Below are 24,425 nucleotides of genomic sequence, written 5' to 3' on the forward strand. Positions count from 1 at the left end.
AGAACTTACTAGTAGGGGTGCCTTTCCACCAACCACAAATTGCGATTTTTCTTACAACAGACGCATCCCACATAGGATGGGGAGCGCACATGGGCAACAAAGTAACTCAGGGACTATGGTCCCCTGCGGAAAAGACATTGCATATAAACATACTAGAACTCAGAGCAGTGTTCAGTGCGTGCAGACGTTTTCGAAAATACCTGCATGGCAGAGTAGTTGGGATCGATACCGACAACACCTCCACCATGTTTTACATCAATCGACAAGGAGGGGCCAGATCCCGTGCGCTATGCACGGAGGCAGTCCGGTTGTGGAACTGGTGCATTGTCAACAATATAACTCTAAAAGTCTCATACTTACTCGGTGTCCACAACGTGAAGGTGGACCAGCTAAGCAGACGCTTTTCACTCACGCATGAGTGGCAGATCCGTTCTGATCTGCTCCGACAAGTATTTCACAAATGGGGGTTTCCCCAAATCGATTTGTTTGCCACTCACAACAACAAGAAATGCCCTCAGTACTGCTCCAGAGCAGGCATAGGGCAGGGATCCCTGGGGGACGCCTTCATGGTTCCATGGAAGGGCCCTCTACTCTATGTGTTTCCTCCCCCAACACTCATCCACAAGGTTCTAGAGAAAGCCAGAAAGGAGACAGCATGCATAATACTTATAGTCCCAACCTGGGACCGACAGCAGTGGTTTCTTCTGCTTCTGCGCATGTCATGCCGCTCTCCACTCCCCCTACCGGTAGTGCCGGACCTTCTCATGCAGGCTCAGGGGTCCATAGTGCACCCACATCCTCAAGGGCTCTACCTACAGGCGTGGCTAATCCATGGCTCAGCGCCTTAGAGAGCACATGTTCAGAGGGAGTAAAACAAGTCTTGGAGTGCAGTCAAAGGACCTCCACCAGAAGGACTTACGCGCAGAAGTGGAAACGATTTATCTCCTGGTGCTCTTCCAAGCAGTTAGCTCCTCTGGACGTCCCTATAACTGTAATTTTAGAATACCTGCTGAAGCTAAAACGAGATGGACTCTCCCTATCCTCACTAAAGGTCCATCTCGCAGCTATATCAGTGTTTCTACACAAAGAGGAAGGGCCAACCATATTCGCCCATCCTATTGTCACATGGTTCCTAAAGGGGCTGGCAAACCTGTACCCCCCTTGGAAACTGCTATCACCGTCATGGAGTTTGGACTTGGTCCTCCACACGCTGTCGGGACCACCCTTTGAACCATTGACCACGATACCCCTCTGGTTACTTACCATGAAAACAACCTTCCTTCCTGCGATTACGTCAGCCCACAGGGTGAGCAAACTTGCAGCAATAATGGCAACGCCGCCCTGCACAGTATTCTCAAAGGAAGTGGTGATCTTACGATCAGCCAGCCTTTGTTCCAAAGGTTTCCTCAGAGTTCCACATTAACGAACCAATAGTATTACCCTTGTTTTATCTTAAGCCTCACAACTCCAGCAAGGAGGCGCGGCTGCACCTACTAGATGTGAGGAGGGCGTTGGCCTTTTACATAGAGAGAACTAAGCCCTTCTGGAAAATGGACAGGCTCCTGGTGTCTCTCGCACCCAGGTCAAAAGGAGAAGGCCTATCCTCACAAAGAATTTCAAATCACATTGTATCCTGCATAAGACTGTGTTATGAGCTCCGTAAGACCCCTCTGCTAGTTCTGCCCAGGGCTCACTCCACCAGAGCGAAGGCGGCATCGATGACCTTCTTCAAAGGAATGTCGTTAAAAGACATCTGCAGAGCGGCGACTTGGTCATCTTACGACACCTTCGCCAAGCTTTATGCCATGCACCAGGTGTTCGATGAGGATACACGCCTATCGACAGCAGTCCTTTCAAGGGCAAGCTGCACATAAATCGGGTACCCACCTCCTTATTTGGGGTCACTGCTGGGTAGTCACCTACTGTGGAGCATCCACGGGGACCACTCGAATAAGAAAGAGAAGTTACTCACTTGTGTAGTAACGATGGTTCTTCGAGATGTGTCCCCGTGGGTGCTCCACTACCCACCCATTCCTCCCCACTTCAGATCTCTGTTTGGTGTTTTTCAGGAGTATCCGGGGCGGTTGGTCAAGGAACTGGTGGGGACCGAATCACTTACGTGACCGACAGCACAAGAAGAACCGGCGCGCATTGGCGCATGCGCAACCCGACGGAGACTGCTGGAAATTTTCCGATCTGCGGCACCGGGGCGAGCCCAACACCTACTGTGGAGCACCCACGGGGACACATCTCGAAGAACCATCGTTACTACACAAGTGAGTAACTTCTCTATATTGATTTTCTTTCTTGCTTCTGTATATTTTGTATTCTTTTCAGGTTATGTCCAAGCATCAAAGCAAGACAAGAAATTCACTGCTTGTCCTCCAAATCACTCCTATGCTGCTCTTTGTGAATGCCTGCGCCGAGTGTTCATTTATCGACAGCCCACTCCTCTCTCCACTGTGCTCTACAACAGGAAGGAGGGAAGACAAGTAGGGCAGGTTGCCAAGCAGCTGGTAGCAACCCTGGAAGCCAGTGATCCTATCTGGGGTTTTCAAGCTACAAATGAGAGATTATTTGTTCTCACAACAAAATCCTTGTTTTTAATAAAGGTAAACACTGAAAATTAGTTATCCTTATATCATGTTGACTTAGATGTTTTCACCCTTGGTCTGAGAAATGATGAAATATTAGCTAAAAGGTTCATTCACAAACTATTGAAGTTGAATTAAAATATACGTTCACTGGAGCTTGTCTCTGTGCCAGATGGATAAAACTTTTCAACTCCATTGTCGCCAAATTTTTTGTAGACTTCCATTTATGTGAAAAAGTGCAAGAAAACTATCTATTATGCTAGCAGCATTTTAATCTGTTTCTGAAGACATGTGAAATGATCCCTCCATATGTTGTTTGTTCATTTTATATGGTTATTTCCCCTCACTTCTGCCATTAAAGAAGACCTTGAATATTTGCTTTTTTCTATTTTGTATAGTTGCAGAATTTCCTTCTATGGGTATTAATCAGATAAATAAAATACAACTTTGTTTTATTACAAGCTTATATAAACACAAAAGCAAAGATCACAATTTACACAAATACCAGGTAATTTACAGAGCCATTTATGTTACAGTATTCTCAATTTATATTTAAATGTCTTCACTTAGTGTAAGCAAATCATGGCTCATTGGCCAAACAATAGTGTGTCAGGGAATCGGCTTTTCTCAGGCATATTTTTCATTCATGTCAAATGAAAAATTATTATATATGTGAAATTGTAATAATCTGATTGACACACATTTGTACTTCCTGTTAAATTGTCAAACATTTGAAAAACTTAGCTACCCAACACCATTTTAGGGTTCGTTCTCTCTCTCTCTCTCTGAGGCAGAAGAAGAGAGAAAGAAACATTGGCATGTTGATGAAACTGGAAACGGTACAAGTTGAAGTACAGTTGTGAGATTCCAAGCTTGTGTATCAGTTACTTCCACATGAAAATGGATCCTTAAACACTAAATGATAGGCATACTACCTGCCAGTCAAACTTAACCTGAGATAAGAGAATCAAGCTATGCTGCTTCTGCCTCTTAATCTATCACTGTGAATAAAGATTCTGCAGGTAGGGTTTAATGAGCCATTATCATCTTACATTCCTATAACTGTGCTACACTGAGGTTTAAGAAAGAGGTGGTATTCTTATATATTGGCCTTGCTGACTATAACAATGGTTTGTGGTTTCATTTAATAAACAACACAACAAAACACCCTATTTGTCAAAAGTTTGATCTACATACTTTTTCTAACCTATTTAAAGAACATTACCAACATGGTTAAGATGCAAAATTGGTTTGTCGTGAACTCCCTGTTTTATGTTTGCTTAAGATTCCTAAGCAAAGTTTCTCCTCTAGCTGATATTTTAAATTTAATGAAAGACAAAGACATGTGACTACTGTAAACTAAACAATAAATTTGTGTTATATTATCCTGCATATAATTGCATATCCTTTTCAGTATTTCAGACTGTAGCGAATATTAGAAGGAAGTGTTAGCTCAGTAGGACATATTATAGACACTTATAGGCACGAGTATTTGATTTTACCCATAAACTAATGAAAGTTTTGATTTTTAGATTTACTTCAATGCAATGAGGATGAATAAAATGGCAAATTCTTAAAAAGTAGAGGTGTGATCACAAATTGCAGTGTGAACATCTGCTCTTTTGGGATAGGTCTACACAGCAAAGTTACTTCAAAATATTTCATTATTTTGAATTAACTGTTCTAGTATCTACACACCACACCCACTAAGCAGTTGTCTTATTCTGAAATAGGTAAACCTCATTCTACAAGGAATAGTGCATGCTTTGACATAGCTATTTTGAAATAGGTGCTGTTAAGACAGGGAATAAAATCTATTTCAAAATAAGCCACAGTGCGTCCAATGGCTCTTTCAAAATAAGATGTGTGTGTGTAGATGCTGTATTTTGAAATAGCTGAGTGCTATTTTGCAATGCATTTTTGTGTGTAGACGCATTATTTTGTAATAAGCTACTCTGGATTAGCTCTTCCAGAATAGCTTATTTCAAAATAAGGCTCTTTGAAGATATACACCTGATGGGGGTCTAATTCTCATCTTGCTTACATCAGTTTTATGCCAGTGTAATCTATTAATTTCTGAAATCACTCTTCCTGTGGAAGAGAGAAAAGAATTGGGCCTAACCTCCATCATGTCTGTTAACTTTTACTATCTGTAAATCAGAAAAAAAAATATTAACTTTTCTGTTATTTAGCCCTGCTATTTTCGTCTGTGTCCTATTTCTGAATTTTAACTGAGTAAATAAGGAATGTCAAAATATAATAGGACACTTATAATCTTTTAACAGCTTTGCTTTATACTAACTCCAAGCACACGATGCAAAAATAGTTGAAATGGTTTCTTCTCAACCTAAGTGAAATTGAGATTTGTGTACTTTGAAGGTTCAAATCTTCCAAAATATAGCCATCTGAAATACATGATGCACGAAGAGTCAGCTCAAGTGAGGAAAAAATGTGTCAGTTCAACTGTGAAACTGGATTTCTTCAATCGAAGGAAGCCCCAGGATAGACTAATAATAATTCAACTATTCAATGTAAAATTACACTTACTAAGGCATAAACCATTAAAAAGTAATTTCCATTATTGTCCGGGTCAGATGAAGAAAAATCAACTGTCACCTTGTTCAGAGGCTGAGTTATCACAAATAGTAAAGAAGAGTGGTGTTAGAATGTCCTGAGCTTGAAACAAGGTCACATCTACTTAGCAGTGAAATTAACTAAAATGGAAAAAGTATTGCTTGCTTGTTAACAATGGGAATGGAGTCTGAAATGTGGTGTGTTTTCATGTCCTTTTAAGAGTTAAGGATATGGAAATAACGTGGTTTATTTAAAAGATGAATTGCTTTGATGAGCCATATGTGCTGATACAAATCGACCTACTTTTCTCTATTAAAAAAATCCTTAATTAAATGACTGCAAGTTTTAGAGATGTTGTTGTTACTTTTGCATTCCCATTATACATTCATTTTATTTTAAGGCGTCCGTCTGTCATACGCTATCACAGTCTCAGAGGGAGTTAGAGCCGCAGTGTCCAATACGGCCGCCACTCTCCGCTAACGATCTTGGGAGGCTGGCACAGGTCAAACTGCAGTGGCCAATACAGAGACAACCAAGGGCCCGATAAGGCTGCCTAAGACTTTCCACCAGCCACCAAGCACCAGCCCAGGTTTTACCCCGCTACCTGGATTGATGTCAACAGTGTCTGATCCAAAGGGGTTTACAGGGTGTGTGACAGAGCCTATTTGTTCCCCAGAAAAGATGACAGACAAGGGGTCAACTGTCCACAAACTAACTTTCTTTTATTTTAACAAGAGCTAGGTTATTACAATGTAACACTTTTTCTTTCCTATTTATTTATTTCCTATTTATACTTTGTTTTACTGTGTATCTTTTAAATGTTTCTAAAAGCTACAACTATGTATCCTTCCCTGTTCCCTGAGTCTCAGCACAGGATTTGGGACTGGCTGACTAATAGCCCTTAATTGAATTCTATTGTGGTTATAACGTTTAAGCTATACCCTTTTTAAACTTACTGGTGGCTCCGCTGGGATACACAACTCGGTGCTCTTCCTTGCGTGCACTGTAAGGGAAAAGAAATAAACCGGAACTGGTCATGATAACACTCCTATACTTCTATATGTTTACTTGTGTATATATGTCTATGTGTTTTATATTAATATGTTTCTATGTATTTAGTTATGCCAGGTTATTTTATCTGGTAACAGGCTTTCAGAGTGTATACATATGTTATTACTATTATTATGCCTGGTGTTTACCCTGGTTACAGGCTTCCAGCTCTATGGGATATTCTTGCCCGAAAGGACTCCAGTGCAATGAGTTAAAACTGCACTGGCTTCCCTTCGCCTCAGCGTCCCAAACGCCCAATTTTAATAATGGGTAGTTTTTGGGCTTAAAAGGACTATAATATGATGCCTCCCGAGAGCTGCCTATGTCGGACCCTCTGGTAAGAGAGCCCCTTTACTGCCTTGCCTCGGGAGGAACTAGACAATATTATCTTCCTCTTACTCGGGGCACCCGCCCCCTTCAGAGCACTTTTCTCCTTTCTTTAGGAAAATGGCCGGTGATGCTCAACCCTAGGTCCCCCAGCGACCCAAGGGAACAGCTGTTATTTAAAATTGCCTAGGTGAGGTTACCCCTGCTGGCCAGGCAGATGGGGCCTCCAGAAGTGGCTATGGCTACTACCCTAGGACTTCTATATGTATACAATTAATAAAGTATTTATCTCTTTAAGGCTGCCTCAGGGCTTATTGGCGACGCCTGAGGTCTTACGTTACCCTGCAGGGATTTGTTTAATATGGGTACTCCCTTAATGGGTTGTCCCTTTAAATTACTCTTTTATTTTAATATTATATGTAGAATCCTAATTGGGGTTCTCCCTTTACCGGGTTATCCCCCTATGCATCAACCCCCACTTGGGTGAGCTCTACCCAGCGGAGGGAGCAGTCAGTTCTGGATCCCTTTAAATTAGAACCTCAATCTAATCTTCTATTGTGTATGCAGAAGTAAAGCGGCTAGGTCAGTAGACCGCCTCCTGTGCTTTACAAATAAGAACCCTGGAAACAGGGTTACACAATTTAAGACGCTTTAAACCATATTATTGTCTGATCTACCTTGTGTGTAATAACAACAACAAGGGATCAGTACTACTAATGCTGCCACTAGCAATGTTATATAAAGCCTAACTCCATTTAAATTAATTAGCTAACAACCCTAATGTTTGTGGGGATCAGATGGTAAATACCTATCCTCCCGATCTGTCAGTCCGGGCGCCGGGCCCGAGGGTCTCCTCAACAACCTAGGAAGGAAGGCCCTCACGGCGCGCTTTTTACTGGCAGCCGCGGCAGGCAGACAGGACAGATAGGAGAGAAAAGAGGAGGCCAGGGGAAAAGGCCAGCGTGGTTAACAAAAACCCCTGGCTAAAAAGCAGCAGCGGCTCCGCCGCCGGCCAGCAGAGGCCACCGCTTGTGCGGCTCCCTAGGCAGGGCACCTGCCGGCGCGGTCTGCCTGGCGAGCCTGCCTCAGGTAAAGACTGAGGACTTCAGTGAGTTCAGTTCAGTTCTTCTTGGCTGGAGCTCTTCAAAAAGGCTTCTTAGCCGGAGCTCTTCGAAAAGGCGTCTGCGTCCCACGGTGGCTGGGGTGCGTAGATTGACTTGCAGGTCTGCTTCAGCACTTCTCGTTGAATCTTCGGCCAAGGCTGAGTCCAGCTCTAAACTCAGTCCCTTTTTGCTCTTCAGTCCGCTGTCCTCTCTTCTGCTGCTCCCCGACGGACTGAGAAAGCTGGGGCTGGGCTCCAGAAATTATAGAGCCAGGGCGGACCTGATTGAACACTCGCAGGTGTCAGGTCCGCACCTGCGTTGCCCCGGCAACCAGGATGCACATTCCGTTTACATATTCATGAGCATCATAAATGGTCCAATCCGTGCATCTGAATTCAAACCGATGCTCATGAATAGGCAATTAGCTTATGAATATGCATAGGCAACGGGCAACCCTAACGGTCACTCCCTATACCTTGCATTTACCTGCATTATGTAGTCACTTAAACGCTGTTTTTTGAAGTAAATTATTTTACATTTTAATTTTATTCCTACGTGGATTAGTGGGGAACACTGTTAAGTCCATAAAAATCCTAGTTTTAATTTAAAACTGCTTGACATCTCGAGGCTATCTGGTAAAGGGTAGTGGAAGGCGCACACAAACCTCACAGCCCATGGCCAGGGACATGTTCTCTAAAGAGGAATTTACAACATCCGCGTGTGGCAAACAGGACACCGTAGTGTGGCACTTCTGGCTCTGGATCCACATGCAACTCTTGGAGCCTTTAAACGTGGTTCTTCTTAGAGCTGCATGCAAGTGCTGCCTGCCCCTCTGCATGCGCCCCACGTTGGGTGGTAGAAACACATGATGGCTCCAGTGGCTCTGGCTCTGGTCGCCCCAGCCACTCCTCCTGCCCCAGCCCCAGCTGCTCTGCCAGCCCTGGCAGTTGCTCTGGTGACTTACCACCATTAATTTAGAATGGGGGGCTGGGGTTGCCTGGCGCTGGGAGAGGGGGAGGGCATGTATTTAGAAGGGTGGCCGGGGGAGCCTGGCTGGGGGGTGGGGGATGTTGCAAATATAGAATGACAACAACCACAAGTGTGGAGATCTTTCAGTTTCCATTGGACACAACTGCAGTAGAGGGTGATGATTCAAAGTGTATGGCATGTGATCACCTCGTTTTTGTGTAAGCCATACTTTGAACTAGGCTGGGAACCTGCACCTACGATGGAGTGCTCTCACTTGTATGGTACAGCTGTTTATGAATGGTCCAGCTTGCAAGCACATGTGGTGGATACTATTTACAAAATGTCAGGGAACCCATTTGGCTGTCATAGGTGCAAATAATCTATTTCAGATGCTCTTTTGTAGCATTCTCTCTGCCATGCTGTGTGTGTCTGCAATGTGTAATGCTCTGAAAGTTAAAAACTGAAATATGGATTCATAAATAAAACTTTTTAAAAAGAAAACCTGCGTTCAGAGCGACTTTCTATCCCTTCAGTGTACCATTTCAAATGTGTGCCACACTACCACAACTTTTAGCAGAAGTCATAATGCTGCAGTGTAAACATCAGCCAGAATTTGGCCCAAATATTGAATACTGTTTGGTATTTGTATATTATAACCCTCAGAAAAAATTACAATGGTTTATTATGATTTTAGCAAAAGGTATGTTCCCAGATCATCTTAATGATAATCCTTATGTGCGTATCCCCATGGACAGCTTCTTTCGAGAAGCAGTGGGAATAATTTGCCAGAGGTACAATTGTACAGTGGTTATTGTATAGTCAGAGATTTAAATATTCATATGCATATAAAATGCATATTGCATCTACTCACCCTTTAGCTGCATTTTGTCACATCTCTGTGCACTATAAGTCACAGAAGACCTACAGAGCAGTTTCTAACTGGAAGAACTAGAACGATTAGCTTTGTCCCACCGGACAGTGATACTAATTATTTTTATTTTTAATGGCCTGCATGTGAGCACTGTACCAGCCAGAGTGCGGACCTTGGTTTGTTAAATGACAAAATGCATGGAGATGAGTACTTGAGACTGAAACTCTCTTGGACTCCTTCTGTGCCTGGTTTGAATAATGGACATTATTACAGCTATAACTGAATTTTTCTGGCTTTTGTTAATTTGTGTTTTGCTCTTCACATTATGCAAAGCTAATGTTTGTATTGGTTTGAACTAGAGGGTGAAGTTGTTTGTGCATTTATTTGTATGTATTTCCAATTATATGCAAATATTTATTTTCTGGGTCTATCATATAAATAAGTAAAGATTTTGAGTAGCTTTTGAGTAAAACTATGAATCTTTATTATCGCAAAGTTTTGCAGATGGCCTCACTAAAGAGCCATATTAAGAGCATAAGAAAGGCCATACTGGGTCAGACCAAAGGTCCATCCAGCCCAGTAACCTGTCTGCCGACAGTGGCCAGTGCCAGGTGCCCCGGAGGAGGTGAACCGAAGACAATGATCAAGCGATTTGTCTCCTGCCATCTGTCTCCAGCCTTTGACTAAAGGCTAGGGGCACCATACTTTATCCTTGGCTAATAGCCATTTATGGACCTAACCTCCAAAAATTTATCAAGCTCTTTTTTAAACTCTGTAAGGTACTTACAATGGCAGTAGTGCAGTTCCTACTTCTTAGTTCTAGACTATGTATCCTGCTTGGATAAATGTAGATGTAAACATTTAACTATAGAACATTATCTAACACTTCCATTTTTTTATTATACTGAGGCCCAATTACAATTTGCTGTTTTTTTTTTTAAAGTAACCCTAATGGCACTCCTACCTGTTAAAGAGAGCAGACATGCGTAGTTAAATGAGCGTTTTTGGGGTCTGATTTTTTTTACAATTTTTTTTCAATGCTGCCTTATTTTGTAATTATGTATTTGGGGGTACAAATAACTACATCTGTGCTTTTCAATCACTAAGAACTCCATGTTAGGCAAATGGGATTTCTTTGTTGCAAACTATTTAGTTTCTGCAGGTGATAGTGTTTGAGAAGTATGTGCAGGTGTTTGCCTTTTTTGCTCGTAACTGCTTTTTGAAACCTGTATGTATAGATTTGTTTGTGTGTTAAAACTATGTAACTTGTATATGTAAGCAGTAGAAAAGGTCGAATTCTATATGTATGTGTAACGTATGAAAAATGTGAGGTATAAAGAACTGGGAATAAACAAAGATTTTCCAGATAAGTCGGGTTTTATTTAATATTTCAAAATCAAAGCTGAGTAGTACTCTGATTAATGATTTGTTTGATGGGTAGTCTTTTAAGTGATTTAAACAATTTCAAAACAATATGAATCTCTTTGAAATACTGAATATCTTTATTATGAATGTGATGTCTTTCATAATGGGGTTAGAAATGTTACAATTTGAGACCTGGAAAAAAAACATTTTCTAATCTTCAGTAGCCCTGGTATTGAGCAAGAACAGGAAAAGCAAGCCATGGTTGAGTAGCTACAAATGGCAAGGTAATTTAAAGAAAATAATAGCACAGAGCACTAATATATGTGAGTCTGCTGGCATTCAGATGTTGATTTGCTTGTGCTTCAAACAACTAGACAAATCAAGAAATAAGAATATAAAAAACAAAATTGCATTCCCTGTCTAGCGTAGGAACGAGGAAAATAAATTTTTCATCACCAGCTTGAAAGAAAAAGCAGTCAAGTAGCACTTTAAAGACTAGCAAAATAGTTTATTAGGTGAGCTTTCGTGGGACAGACCCACTTCTTCAGACCATAGCCAGACCAGAACAGACTCAATATTTAAGGCACAGAGAACCAAAAACAGTAAGCAAGGAGGACAAATCAGAAAAAGATAATCAAGGTGAGCAAATCAGAGAGTGGAGGGGTCGGCGAGGGGGGAAATGTCAACGTACAAGAGATACATTTCCTGGACGCTACAGTACTAACCAAGGATGGCCTGATCAGTACCACACTGTACTGAAAACCTACTGATCTCTATACTTACCTACACCCTTCTATTTTCCATCCTGCATAGGTGACTAGATCCATTGTTTACAGTCAAGCTCTTAGGTACAATCGCATTTGCTCTGATCCAACTGACAGAGACCAAAAACTACAAGATCTTTACCAAATATTCATAAACCTGAATTACCCACCAGGAGAAGTAAAAAAACCAATCGACAGGGCCAGACGAATACCCAGAGACCAGCTACTCCAAGATCATCCCAAAAAAGCCAAGAACGGAACACTACTGGTCATCGCCTACAGCCCCCAACTCAAACCACTGCAACGAATTATTAAAGACCTACAACCTATCCTTAATCAGGATGCTACACTCCAGAAGGCCCTGGGTGACATGCCTGTTCTCTCCTACAGACAACCTCCCAACCTCATGAGGATCCTCACTAACAGCCACAGTCTATACCCCAGGAACACCAGTCCTGGAACCTTTCCCTGCAACAAAGCCTGCTGCCAGCTTTGTCCACATATCTTCTCTGGAAATACCATCACTGGACCTAAGCAGGTTACTCACAGAATCACGGGCACTTTCTCATGCTCCTCTACTAACATCATATATGCCATCATGTGCCAACAACGCCCAGATGCTTTGTATATTGGACAGACTTCTAACTCCCTTAGACAAAGGGTCAATGGGCACAAAACAGACATCAAAACACTCCAGATCCACAAACCAGTTAGTCAACATTCTAATGGACTGGGGCATTCTGTCAATGACCTCAAGGTATGTGTGTTACTGAAGAAGAATTACCGCACTGTTCTGGAAAGGGAAGCAGCTGAGCTGGCTTTGATATTCAAATTTGGCACATTAACATATGGTTTAAATCGTGATGGGAACTTTGAGTCACTATAGGGGCTCGTCTGCATACTTGGCTCAATCAAATTCTTGACCTTCCCCCCAACCCCTCCACTCTCTGATTTGCTCATCTGGATTATCTTTTTCTGATTTGTTCTCCTTGCTTACTGTTTTTGGTTCTCTGTGCCTTAACTATTGAGTTTGTTCTGGTCTGGCTATGGTCTGAAGAAGTGGGTCTGTCCCACGAAAGATCACCTAATAAACTATTTTGCTAGTCTTTAAAGTGCTACTTGACTGCTTTTTGTTTTGATAGTGTATATACTAGCACACCTTCCTCTCTGTTACTATTCAGCTTGAAGGAGTTTGTCACACACAAAATCTCTATTTAAAGACTCCTAGGGAGAAGTACAAACAGGACCCCATGCAGCTGGTTCATTAAGGATTTTTTTTCCTTGTCAGCATTCAATGTTTATTGTCCAATAGTGGCAGTCTTTCTCCAATGTCTTAAATGAATGTGAACAAACTTTTTTTTTTTTCAGAAAAAAATATTGCCTTTCTATTTTTAGGTGAGGTCATCAAAAGTTTTCTCTGGAGCTAGCATCTCTATCACATGGGTTTCCAAAGGAATGTTTGCCCTTCAAAAAAGCACAGCACATCGTTAGATACAATTCCTCTTTCCCTATATTTGTCATCATGAGAGAGAACAGAAGACTGTGTCTTAAGGGTCTGGAAATTGGTGTCATTATAGAAAACTGGCTTTCTTCTTAATCATTGCAGACCATGGAGGTTCCACAAACTGTGGCAAGATTTCTGGAGGGGTTTGTACCTTCATTAGATGTTTTTTAGGAGTTTGCAAATAAAGAAGAGTTGAAAAAAACCTACTGTACTGATGTAAAATAACCATGCTGGGACTAGCAGACAGCAAGAACTCTAGCAGCCACGCCCAAGCAAGTACTGGGAGCAGGTGCCTGTATGGTGCTTGCTATGTACAGTCCTATAGGCAAAGATCTTTTCATGTGTGATAAGTGAGTATTGTGGATCTATACCTAGCCACAAACACAGACTCTGCTACTGAGTGCTTTCTCCTCAGGCTATGTTTCTAAACTGACTCTGCTTCTGCAATGTTAAAAAGCAAATACACATGACACAGTGATACTGAGAAGCCACAAGAAGTGGAGAGTTGCTGCTGCTGGTTGGCTGGAAAGGTTCAAACCCTGCAGCAGGTGCCATCATTCCGCAAGTGGAGCTAACCCTGGGAATTGTAAGCTGTGCTTTTCTTTTTTGACATCCACATCCCTGATTGGGAACATAAATCCTGTGTAAAAGAAACTAAAATCATGGTGTTCGGTATCCACTCATTTCTTCTCCCAGAAAGGCATCGCTCAGGCGACGCACGCTTCCTTTCCTGGCTGCTCAGAACCCATGACCACATGTTTGTCATCAGGTTAGTTCTGTTGTGTTCTAGTGCAAATTACATGCATGGTATTCTGCTTGTTCTAGAAACTTACGCAAAAGGACAAGCTTTTTGGCTGCCAATCTTGTGCCTCGATTATTAATTTCTTTCCTATTTTCTGTGTAGTCTAACTTTGTAACTGAAGCGAATCTCTTGAGACTCGGCAGAAGTCTTCACGTTGGTTTCAGTGGGAAAAAAAGTCCAGCAAAACCCCTAAACGCATCAGAAATTTACTATCCCAAGGGCTTAAGATCATCTATTGATGGATTTTGTAAAGAATGTCTTCCCGGGTCTGATCCACTGCTGCTTCTTTATACCACTCCTCCTTAAATCTTGGGTAAGTAATACTGGTGAGTCCATTAAAATAGTAGTTTTTATAAAAAAAAAAAAAAAAAAAATGACTCGATGCATATTTCAGTGGGGCTGTAGTATTCTCCAACAGTGATATAACTATGATTTTGGTGCTCTAACTCTTGTTTTACCTCACCCCATCCTTTCCTCCTATATTTTAATTTGGCCTATTTCACGACATCTAAACTTATAAGCTCTTTGGGGTTGGGATCTCTTTCTACTTGCACTATAAAACATCCAGCGCATGCATGAATCCTGTGAAAATAAGAATAAACAATGCCCCAAAGGGTGAAGACTCCCTGGAGTCTGCATCCAAAGCATAAGGATGAGTTCATGCTAGAACATCAACACCAGGTGCTGTTAAGAGATGGGCACTTGCATACTGTGGTTTTTTACTGCTGCTGCGATATTTACCTTGTCCTGAGCCTGGGAAACCCCGACTAATACCATTGTGAATTGAACTTCTGTGGGAGGTGGACATTCAGTTTTTCATGGTGCTCACTGAATACACAGTAAATATGCTGGAGTGCAAAATGGTCAGTACTGGTACGTACAAATTAAGGTATGTCTGTGCTGCATGCTTATTTATTAATTTATTGCCAACACCTAGACTACATCCATAGGCAGACCACTAGCATAGAATCATAGGGCTGGAAGGTATCTCAGGAGGTCATCTAGTCCAGCTTCCTGCTTCAAGCGGGGTCAACCCCATTTAAGTCATCCCAGCCAGGACTTTGTCAAGCAGGGACTTAAAAAATCCAGGGATGGAGAATCCACCATATCTGTAGGCAACACTTTCCAGTGCTTCCACACCCTCATGGTGAAGTAGTTGTTCCTAATATCCAACCTACTCCTCTCCTTCTGTAACTTCATGGATCTAAATAGCTGTGTAGACTGTGAGGAATGGCTGTGTAGACTGAAGGGTGTGGGTGTGGACCTGAATACAAGCTCTACACCAGGATTGTCCAGTACGTTTGCCATTCACCACGTAGTGAACAGGACACTGCATTGTGGTGAATACAGGGTAGTCAACCTGCAGCTCTCGAGCCACATGCAGCTTTCAGAGCCTTTAAATGCAGCTGCTTCTGGGAGCCGCATGTGGGGAGTGCCGTCCACCCACTCCGTGCATGTGCCCCACTGCATGGTGGGAGAAGTGCATGACAGTGGCAGCCCAGTGGTGGTCTAGTAGTGGTCTTGTCAGCAGCACCAGTGAGTGTCCAGCATTGAACTAGAACAGGGTAGCTGGGAGTGCCTGGCTCTGGCGAAGGGCATTTGGCTAGAGCCGGGGAGGGGAGGGCTGGGGGTGCCTGGCTCTGGGGGAGCCTGGGGCTCAGGGAGAGCATTTATTTAGAACCAGGGGTTGGGGGGAAGCTTTTGGGAGTCTGAATAATGTGGCCAATGGGGAAAGATGACAATCACAAGTGTGGTGATCTTTGAATACTAATTGGACACCGCTGTCCTATACACCTGGTTACTTCCCTAAGCCATCACTCTCTGTTTTATGCTGCATAGTGCCCCACCATGGGAGCCTTTCTGTAGGTCAAGAAAAGGCTTTGGCAAGGTGGGAGGCAGTAGGGAAAGGATCTGAACACAAGTAGCTGAGATGAAAAATAAGTTAAAGCTAAAAATCTTTGAAAAGGCCCTGGATAATTTCAAGCCTCTAATTTTCATAATAATCATGTGTTGATTTTTTTCTTTCCTGTTTTTACAAGCTGTTTAATCTTTCCCCTCATACAGATTTTTATATATAAATTTTTCCCTCTCTTTGTATTGTCTCAAAAGGTGTTGCACCAAGGCTCATTCATTCACTAACCTGCCCTTCCCCTGTTGAATTCGGCAGCTATGCAATTGTAAAATAATTATTTCCTTTTTCTATGTCTATATAGAATTCTGAGTCATAGTGTATTAGTTTCCATTCGAGAAACCTAGGTAAGTGAAACAGGACACCTACCAATAAGGTAAGTAACTAGGTTGATGTCAGAGTGTGTAGGCTGGAAAATTAAAATCAACTTAACTACATACAGACTACAAATTAAAGCAAAAATACTATGGGTAATTATTTTACGTAACGAGCTAGCTGCTGCCACTCAGGAGGAAATAGGTCAAACTGCAGTATTACCCAGCAACCAACAACACCTGCAGTGTCAAATAATTGCAGTGCCTCAGAGCACACATGTGGGACCTGGACATCAATGAGATATAGACCCTATGCCACATCAGACTGACTATACCATTTTTAAAGAGAACACTATTTGAACCTATGGGCCTGGCTTCAGTGTGGTTTTGCCCCACTATGCTCACAATACCTGGTCCCAAATCCTTGCTCAAGTATTGCAGAAAGAGGTGTGGACAACCACTTTATATCTTTTGTAAGGTCCCAGACATTTTAAAATCTCTGTGCATAACAATCACATTCTGTTTTTTTTTTCCTGTTTTTTTTTCAACCTTCAACATTTAAGTACAGCCATTTTTTTTTTCTTCAAAAACTAGTATAATTTTCTTATTTGGTAAAATCTTAACTCAGTTCTTCTCTCAAAGAATGAAAAGCAAAACCTTTGAAACTGTTTTTGCTTTTAAAAAATAAACGTTCCCAATCCTATTACCATGCTTGCACTCCAAATACTGCATGAATGTAATAGCATAAATATCAGCTTTTCAAAGAAAGTCTATAAACAAAAGCAAAATTAACCAGTTTGGTTTCTTAGTCCAAATAGAGAAAAATGCAAAAGGTAAAAACCACCATAAATATATTACTGTAGATTAATATAATCTAGATTTTTAAATTATTCTAGTTAAGGTAAAATGAAGTGTTACAAGTAGTAGATTTTTAATATACTTTTTTTTTCAGTTAATGGTGGTCTCCTTTGTAAGATAGTGAAGCAAGAACATATATAACCCGAACATGAAGTTAGAAAGTGCCTCTCACATTACTATGACACTGAGTAAAAGGCACACTGGAAAAATTAACAGGAAAAAATAAAGATATGAAAAGTCAGTGGGGAAAAATTATGATTATATTTACCATTCTTCACAGACTGACTGGAATTGAGACAAACAATCACTCTCTGTGTTAATTGATGCTTTAGTGACTTGAAATACTTGTTGCTAGGCAAAGGGAAATCATTAAAGTCGTAATGGTAAATAAATGGAGGCAACTACAGATTTAGAGTAATCCTCACTTCAAATGGGTGAAAATCGTTCCCTTTACAAGCTTGCTAAATCCAGCTAGTGCATAGATTGTAAACTCTTTGGGACAGTCGCAGAAATTGTCTCACACTGCACAGATCATTAATGCATCGTTATCATTATGGGACCTGGATCCTGAGTGAGGCCCCTGAGAACCAGGCTGGGTTAAAATAACTGTTTGCTTGTCCAACAAGCAGATAAGACTTCAGATTTGACTGTCTGGCAAGCAAATGTGCCTGTCCTACTTTTGGGGCTATAGTCTTTTCTCTGAAGTAAAGAAAGAATTGCTGCTGTGATTGTATACCGGAACATCTCTGCTTTCTGCTTATTCGCTTTTGAACTATTCAAAAAGCTTTTCTCATTTGTATTCTCTTGTGTTGGGTGTCAGACTCTTCGTCTCGCTCATATGTCTAACCTCTTTGTTTAATATAAATTAAAATGCCGCAGGCACTGCCAGTCTGATTGCGAGTCACCACTGAGATTTCCATTTAAAAATAAGAATTCTGTTGCCTCCGTGATATGTCGGCAATGTCCATCGGGTTTGAAATCCAATTCAGCTCATGCAGGTTATTATTGGGCCCCAGTTGGTGCTGTGGGCTGTTGCTGTTGAGCACGGACTGCCAGTGCATTCATTATTGTGTATTGTTCCTGATCCCCTTTCAAGACAGGATGGAACAGCCTCAGCAGTTGGAAAACACTTGAACTTGGGATATTCATTCATACATGCACCAAGCCTGCCCCTCTCCACCACTGTGCTTTACTGTACATGTGGATGCCTGGGCCTCTTTTGAGTGTTTTTATTATAGCAAACCAGTTTTTACTACTTTGGCACCATAGGACAATAAGATCAATATTTCTGACTGTGAGCAATATATCCTGTAAGGCAGATGGCCAGCTGGTTAAAAGCTTTGTCCAATGAATCAAAGTAATTTAACCACCGCCCTCAGCACTAAGAAAGCATTTAAATGGAGGTTGACCCTAGGGAACACTCAGCAATGCCTTTTGATGCCCTGATCCCAGTCCCTTCTCCCAAAGAAGCATCTCTGGTGAAAGTAACATCAGCATGGCCACTCCCCTTTCCTCAACGGGCTGCTCTAGTCTGTTGTTCAGCCTTGCTCCGATGTGACACCTCCTCCAACCGGCAAGGCACCTCAAGTCTCCTCTCACTGGCTGCTCAGCCTCAGTTCACCCCTATGAATTGACTATGGTCTTTTGGTTCTTTTTGTGCTCATCCTCCTTTTAGAGTGGTAGGTTAGTGCTCCTGTGCTTGTGAGCTCTCTGCTTGATCAGCGCCTCCTCACACGCCATTGCCTGGCTGCAGGACGTCTGGCTGTCTTGCGCAAAGAGCACAACTATTTGATCTTGGCTTCAGAACAAACAGATTCTGCAGAGTCTGTATCCCACTGTCCTTGAAAGATCATGGAAATTGACTGAAGAACTCAGCTCCATATCTGCCCCATGTGAGGAACTTGTGTCTCACTGCTGGCTTGTGCAGAAGAAGGTGCGCAGGGGCAGCAGGAGAAAAAGAGAAAGATATGCAGCACTTTAACACAATAGTAACCCTTTTTTCCTCTTTCCCCAATCCCAATTCCTGCATCATATAAAATCCTATCTAGGAGTGACCAGAAAACAAGAATCTCCTAGTATGAAAAATGTTTAACTTTGGATATTTGCCTTCATTCCATATCAGAATGAACCTGAGATGTGACAATCAGTTTGTGAAAAAACTAGAGACACAGAGGCTACCTCTGCACTAGGGGTATAAAGTCAAATTTGTGAAAGTTGACTTTGTAACACCATATTTTATACGGTCGAAGTTCAGTGTCTATACCTGCTCACAACGTCGGCTTAGTGTGTCCCCAGTAAATTGCTTAAGTTTAACTGTTGCAGCAGTGCATTGTGGGCACCTGTCCCACAATTCCTGTAGCCCCATTGCATTTTGGGTTTTTTTTGCCACGATGTTATGGGAAAAATGCACCGCAAGTGGTTGTGGGTGTGTGATGTCATTATACCAGAGCGCATTGCCCTCACTCCCCCAGCCATTGAAAACAAATGCTCATTTTTCGAAAGCCTGCCACTGGATCAGGATGGTTTGATGATTGCCACCCTCAGATCTGGCTATTTATGTGGCAATCTGCCCAGAGCACAGTAGACTAGCAAAGTTGAGGAAGTAGTAGAGGATAGTAAAGTTGAGGAAAGTGAAACCCTTGAGAGTGTTGTCAATCCTACACATTAGGGCATCTGCACTCTAGCTGACTGTGCCACGTTAACAGGTACCTAAGTTTTCCCCTGTTGAGAGAACACCTTCAGAGTGTGAGGCTCAAGAAAAACTGTACAGTAGTCGAAGGGATTGGTAAAGGTGCTCAGGCTACAATAATCTACAAACATTTCAGGAAACCTATGCATTTACATGGCTTTCAGTGGAGCCCATCAGAAGCAGACCTCTGGCAAAGTTAAGGAAGTAGTAGACAGTAGAAAAGGTGAAGAAAGTTGAATCTTGAGAGTGTCATCAATCCCACATACTAGGGTGTCTGCTCCAACTGACTGTGCCGTATTAACAAGTACCTCAGTTTTCCCCAGTAAAGGACACTTTTCGTGAGGCAGGGCAGCAAGTCAGGGAGCTGTTTACTCCTAGTAAAAATGCAGCAAACAGGTCACTGCTGAGACTGTGTGGCTCCCTCAAGCCCCGTGCTTTGGAAAGAAAGAGTACTATAGTGGTATGTCTAGGTGGAGGAGGTGTGGGGTGGCCAGCGCAGAATATAGATGCAGCTGGGACCAGCCCCCCAAAACTCCCCTAGCAGGGGACAGCTGAGGTACCTGTTACCATGGTGCTGTCACCAGAATATAAGTGTGGCCCTGCTGGGGGAGCCTTCCCCCAGTGCGTGTTGCCTTACAGGGGCCAGCCAGCCTTCATAAATCTTTGCCATGGAAGGAGCCTTCACCTTGTGCAGGCCAGGACAAGCTGCTGTCTGGAAAGCATGTTCTGCACTGTACTGCCAGCATGTGGGGTGGTGGGGTGGGGCTAGCCTGCTGGGCAAACTGAGATCCTGGCTCCCTGATGTCTCCATGCTGTGCGTCTCTAAAGGGGCTGGACGTGATCACCACACTGATTATAAAAGATGCATTCAAAATGCCAGGCTTTCTTCATGCACTCCTGGATACCAGCGGCGGGTGTAGAGATGACCTGAAAGGACACCTCAAAGGGCATTGTGGGGTAGTTTAAAGGCTAAAAAAAATCAATCTTAATAACACTGGAGTCTCCACCTGTACAGTTCGATTTTGCAAATTCAACCTCTCAAGTTAGTCGGGGTGGGGAACCAGCACTACAAAAGTCGACCATAGCATCCCTCTGAATCGTCCATTTGAGTGCTGGGGTGAAGACAGAGAATTTATAAAATCAAATTTAGCCCCTTTAATTCCAATTAATCTCCTATTGTAGACCAGGTTTAAGAGAGAGTTAAATTTATTGAAGTCGACTTCTTTACACTAGATTTTATAAAGTTGAAGGTGAGTGTCTGCACACATCCAGAAAGTCAGTGTAGTGTTGTCTCCCTTGCCTTTAGTTGGTTTGACAGTGTCAGCAATGCATTATGGGTACCTATCTCACAGTGCTTGCAGCCCCACTGCACTTTGGGGTTTTGTGCTAGTGTGTTATGGGAAAAAATGTGCTGCCAATGCTAGTGGGTGTTTGATGTCATCATTCCAGAGTGCATTCTTTCCCCCTCCCCCTCACCACCCCACTGTTGGAAAATTAAAGGCCCAAGGAATTTAACACCATTTTGGGCCATTTTTCCAAAGTCTGCCCCAGGCTCATGCTGCTGCACAGCACTAGCATGGATCCTGCACAGCTTAGGACCATTGCACAGTGTGTTATGGCCACTTCCTGAAGTGTCATGCAATATTTTATTAGACAAAATCCATGGGAGGATGAGGTGAATGCCGACCTTGATTCAGGTGACACTGAAAGATGGGAGATCAGGGATGTATAGTTGTGGGCTGCCCTAGATGCGAAGCGTACAGTAGAGTGCTGGTTCTGGAGATGTGAAACCAGCACACACTGGTGGGAGTGCATCATTTTGGAGGTCTGGGGCGACCAGCAGTGGCTGCAGAACTTTTGCATCAACAAGGCCACTTTCATGGAACTTTTTGATTTTCTGGCCCCCACCCTGAAGAACTGCGATACCAAAATGAGACCTGCTTTGACAGGTGACAAAAGTGGCAGTTGCTCTGTGGAAGTTTGCAATGCCTGACAGCTACTGATCAGTGGGAAATCAATTAAGGATGGGCAGATCTACAGTGGGGGCTGTAGTGATCCAGATAGCCAAGTTTGAGCCGATGTCTGGGTACGGCCGCCCAAGAGTCTCCTCTGTGGAGGCAGCATGACACAGTGCCCAGCTATTACTGCGCCTTACCACTGACCAGGCTGAATATAGCCAAACCGGCTAAGGTTCTCTTTTTGCGTTTGGCTGAATTACAGCAACTAGAAGGAGTCAGCCTGAGCTTAAACATGGTTACTATTTATTACAAAGCAGAAATGAAAATCTTAATGGTTACAGAATTATATAAAGTCTTAGTGGTTACAGTTGCAGGAAAGGTTAAATAATATCTTAATGGTTACACTGTTATTGCTTCATTTGCTTAGCTACTATGGTAGGATGATACAAATGACATGTCAATTAGAGAAAGTTACCCATTTGAGGACCAGATGCCTCAGACTAAAGAGCTCTTACTATTAAATGTGCACAAAAAAAACATTGCAGGTATAATTCTCACCCCTGCATCCTTCGACACCAGCGTAGCCAAGGTCGTTCACTGAATCCCTTGGGAAGAACTGTACGAGGAAGGGGGTCCCCTAGATCCTCGGGAGGCAATAACCTTACCCGACCGGCAGGCACAGGAAATTGGAGCTCAGTTACAGGAGGCTGCCGGGCCCCTCTTTATACCCCTTGGGGGCAAGTAGGTTCTTCCTTATCTCAAGGTACCAGTTGTACTGGTTCGTCTTTGTGACACCAGCACTTACAAGGCAGTTACACTTGTAAGGACAGAGATAACTAAATTTATAGAAACGGGGCAAACTTTCACACGGGCAGAAAAGTTCCCCTCCTGGGACCAAGTGTGGGCGGATCAACTATCGATGCCAGCCAAGGGCAGCTTGAAGCCCCAAGGCCGACAGCTAGCCTGTTAGCCCTCTTTATCTGTCCAGGGTCATACTGACGTAGCACATCTGTGTTTGTGAGGCACCAACAGACAGTGTGCTCTCAAAACATTCCAAGATTGTGCTGTCTCTTTGTGCTGTGTGCTCTGAGGCAACTAAGAGGGGCAGGCAAGATGGAGTAGAGCAGGGGGAGTCTGTCTGGCTACACCAAGACAGTCAATGTCCAGCTGCTGCGAAAGACTGTTACTCTAAGAAAAGTGCAGGACTTAGTGGATGGCTTTGCTGCGCCAGGGTTTCCCAGCTGCCTGGAGGTGAGGGGGCAATAGATGTAATGCACATCCCCATCCTGGTCCCAGACCACCTCGCCTCAGAGTACATAAACCACAAGGTGTACTTCTCCATGGTGTTGCAGGTGTTGGTGGATCACAAAGGTCATTTTAATGACATCTACATGGGATAGTTGGAAAAGGTGCAGCTGTGTGGTGGGGGAAGGAGTTGAGCCTGCCATCCATACGACAGGCATGACTGGGGGCATTCCTGTGGATTGTAAAGCCTGAATGAAAAAAATTTCTTGGTGTCTTCTCCTAAATCCTGTGCAGGGAAAAAGGCAGTAAAAGCATGGAAAACCCACACTGGACATGCTGGTGTCTGGAAGCAGGGTCTGCACAGCCTGGCAATCAAGTGGTGGGAGGAGACAGAGATCCTGCCAGCCATGTAGTGTGGTAGGGCAGTCATGGGAAATTTAAATGGCCTGGCAGCAGAATGATCATGTTAAAGGGACAGACTTTCATGACATGTCCTGTGCTGCTTCTAGATTGCAAAAAGAGACACCAGACTCCCAAGAGTAACAGAGAGTGAAAAAGAAAATATGATCATATTCTGTGAGCACGTGGCTGGAAAATTTGCAAGAATGCTGTGTGGTGCCATGATCCCAGATTACTTACTGGTAGCCTGGTGTGGCAAGATGTGCTATCATAGAAGCCACAATAAATCATGCCTTCCCAAAAATCTTGTGCAAAAATTAAAATAGTACCTGCCTGAGACCTTTATGGAGTCTTCAGAAAGGATAAGAGCTCCATCCCCAGAAATATTAATGATGTGCTAGGGCTATGGATCCCCATCACCCCACCTGCAGCCAACTTGTAACAGAGCATCCAACATTGATGAGGGGACTAGCTCTAGGGTGATGAAAAGCTCCTGCCTGGCAGGATCAGCTTTTTCATCCGTCTGCTGAATTTCTTGACTGGCAGCGTCTTCCTCCTCATTAGCCTCCGTCTCCTCCTCACCCTTGCTGCTCTCTTCTGTCTTCTAAGGAGTCCATACAATTCTTGCCAGCTGTTGTTGGGTCCCTCCCAAGAATAGCATTGATCTGCTCGTAAAAGCAGCATGTCTTTCAAGATCTCCCACATGGCCCATTGGCTTCTTTCACCTTCCAATAATTCTGCCTCAGCACCTTGATTTTGACCCAGCATTACTGAGGGTTCCAAGTGTACCCTTTCCCCATCATGCTCTGGGAAATCTTCCCATAAATGTCTGCATTTCTTTTGCTGGATCATGATTTGCTCAGCCAGGTTCATCACCCCACATAGAAATGAGATCCTGGATCTCCTGATAGGGCTCTTTTGTGATCCTGAGAACGCTGATCAGGACTAGAACCCTGAGAACTTATTATGGCTAGATGCAATTGCTCCTGCAGTGCACTCCTGAGGTGTGCTAGCCATGCTGGTCCAAAAGAAAATGAATTCAAAATCCCAGACTTCCTGTTGCCTACTTTGTGCACACCTGGAGACCAGCGAAGGTGAAAGCTGCCGGAACAGACACATGGGGCATTGTG

At 43.1% G+C, this 24,425-nt stretch overlaps 1 protein-coding gene across 2 annotated transcripts in view; it reads left to right on the forward strand.

The window, feature by feature from the left end:
- Window positions 1-8,650, forward strand: part of NUDCD1 (NudC domain containing 1) — a 180,356-nt gene extending 171,706 nt beyond the window's left edge. The window contains exon 10 of one of the 2 annotated variants that reach the window (XM_074986748.1): window positions 2,338-8,650. In XM_074986748.1, coding sequence (XP_074842849.1) covers window positions 2,338-2,630 — 293 coding nt within the window. In that variant the 3' untranslated portion in view covers window positions 2,631-8,650. The remainder of the gene's footprint in view (window positions 1-2,337) is intronic. The other variant, XM_074986749.1, reaches the window with a different exon arrangement.
- The last annotated feature ends 15,775 nt before the right edge of the window (window positions 8,651-24,425 follow it).

This window comes from Carettochelys insculpta, chromosome 2 (genome assembly GCF_033958435.1).
Source record: "Carettochelys insculpta isolate YL-2023 chromosome 2, ASM3395843v1, whole genome shotgun sequence".
NCBI classification, from domain to species: Eukaryota; Metazoa; Chordata; order Testudines; family Carettochelyidae; genus Carettochelys; species Carettochelys insculpta.